This window comes from Protobothrops mucrosquamatus, unplaced genomic scaffold (assembly GCF_001527695.2).
Source record: "Protobothrops mucrosquamatus isolate PMUCROS unplaced genomic scaffold, P.Mucros_1.0 scaffold835, whole genome shotgun sequence".
NCBI classification, from domain to species: domain Eukaryota; kingdom Metazoa; phylum Chordata; class Lepidosauria; order Squamata; family Viperidae; genus Protobothrops; species Protobothrops mucrosquamatus.
The window spans coordinates 105,976-107,592 of NW_015387091.1; the positions used below are offsets into that span (position 1 = coordinate 105,976).

Here is a 1,617-nt window from a genome sequence, read left to right on the forward strand (position 1 = left end):
CTATTATTATATTATATTATATATTTTTACACACTCTGATTTGGTGTGATTTTTGGTGTGATTCATGAGGTCAATGCATACACTCACCCACCCCAAAAATCTTACAACTTACAAAAAGGCAGTAACTCTGCAAAAATCTTACAGGACTAAAAGGCAATAAAAGGCATATATACAAAGTTTTAAAACTAACATTAATATATAATTAGATATGCAATTAAGTTTAATGCTGGTGCTTGATGATCAAGGAGATAATAACCAGTAATTTAATTAAAAATAACTTTCTCTAGGTAGACATCAATAGTATTTAATCTTCAATATCAAAAGCATACCACTCTTCTGTTCGAACTCTGCAGTCCTTGGCTTCCTTCTCTAGGCTTTGAGATTTGATCTAAAAGAAAAGGCAGAAGAAAGATCAGAATTGGCAGAATGTATTTGCACAATCAATTCTATTCCAAGATCAGAAATCAGCATCAAAGAGCACTATATACTAAAAAAATCTAAACAATCAACATTTTTTTTTTAGGAAACTAGACAACTAAAAATGTTATAGAACTAGACAAATGAAGAAGCAAAATAGCTGTATGCAAGGGTGCAAGATTCATTCTGGTCCTATCTTGAATTTAAAACATATAATTCTCAAACTGCCACTGCTTAAATCAAATAAGTCCCAAAAGAGCAGAGTTCTACAATAGGGAATTTGCAGCTTTAAACTTACATCTAACTTGGCTTTATCATTTTGCAGCTTTTCTATTGTATCCATGTACTTCCTAGTAAGGCCATCTACCACAGCTTGATGCTGTGCAGTCTCCATCTCTAAAACTTCAAGTCTGCTTCTCAGCTCATCTTCTAAGCGCTTATGTTGCTCATCTGCCTCAAAGAACTGAAATCAGAAGGGCAGAAAAGTTATCACAGATGATATAAAACTCCATCAATAGCTGCCAAGATAGATAAACTGTATAATAATAAATGTTGGAAATGCCATGAAGTAGAAGGAATAGTTTAGTATATATGATATATATGTTTTTTTTAAAAAAAACTTTAAAATTATTGAAAAGAAATATTCAGAGAATTTTAGAAATCAAATCTGAAATGAAACCACAATTGTTCTTACTCGGCATAATTCCAAAACATATTAAGACAAATGGTAATTTGCCTATTTAGTATTTCTCAGAAGTTATATGCTTCTAAGATGCCCTGTTACGTCTACAGGTAGTTCTCAGTTAACAACTGGGCCCAGAATTTCCATTGCTAAGTGACATGGTTGTAAAGTGCAACATCATGTGACCATGCTGCTTAGCAACAGAAATTCTGGCACTTCTGGCACTTTAACTGATTGATGTTGTTAAATAAATCCTGCAACATTATTAAGTGCAATGTCAGGTCAGCATTCCCATTGATTTTGCTTATCAGAAGCAAAAGTGAAGGTTGCTAACAATGATCACATGCCCATGAAATGCTATGATGTTGGAATTGTAAGCTAGTTACCGAACCCCTAAATTGTGATCATGTGCCTGTGACCATCATAACTGCAAGCCAGTTATGATGGTCAGAGTCACATGATCACAATTTAGGGATTCTGAAAGCCAGTTGCCAAGCAACCAAATCACAATCTCATCA

General features: G+C 33.8%; 1 protein-coding gene across 1 annotated transcript in view; it reads right to left on the minus strand.

The window, feature by feature from the left end:
• PPP1R21 (protein phosphatase 1 regulatory subunit 21) overlaps window positions 1-1,617 on the minus strand; it is a 25,187-nt gene that overhangs the window by 19,916 nt on the left and 3,654 nt on the right. Inside the window, exons 5-6 of the mRNA XM_015818973.1 lie at window positions 716-880; window positions 330-388 (exon numbers count right to left, since the gene is read on the minus strand). Coding sequence (XP_015674459.1) covers window positions 330-388; window positions 716-880 — 224 coding nt within the window. The remainder of the gene's footprint in view (window positions 1-329; window positions 389-715; window positions 881-1,617) is intronic.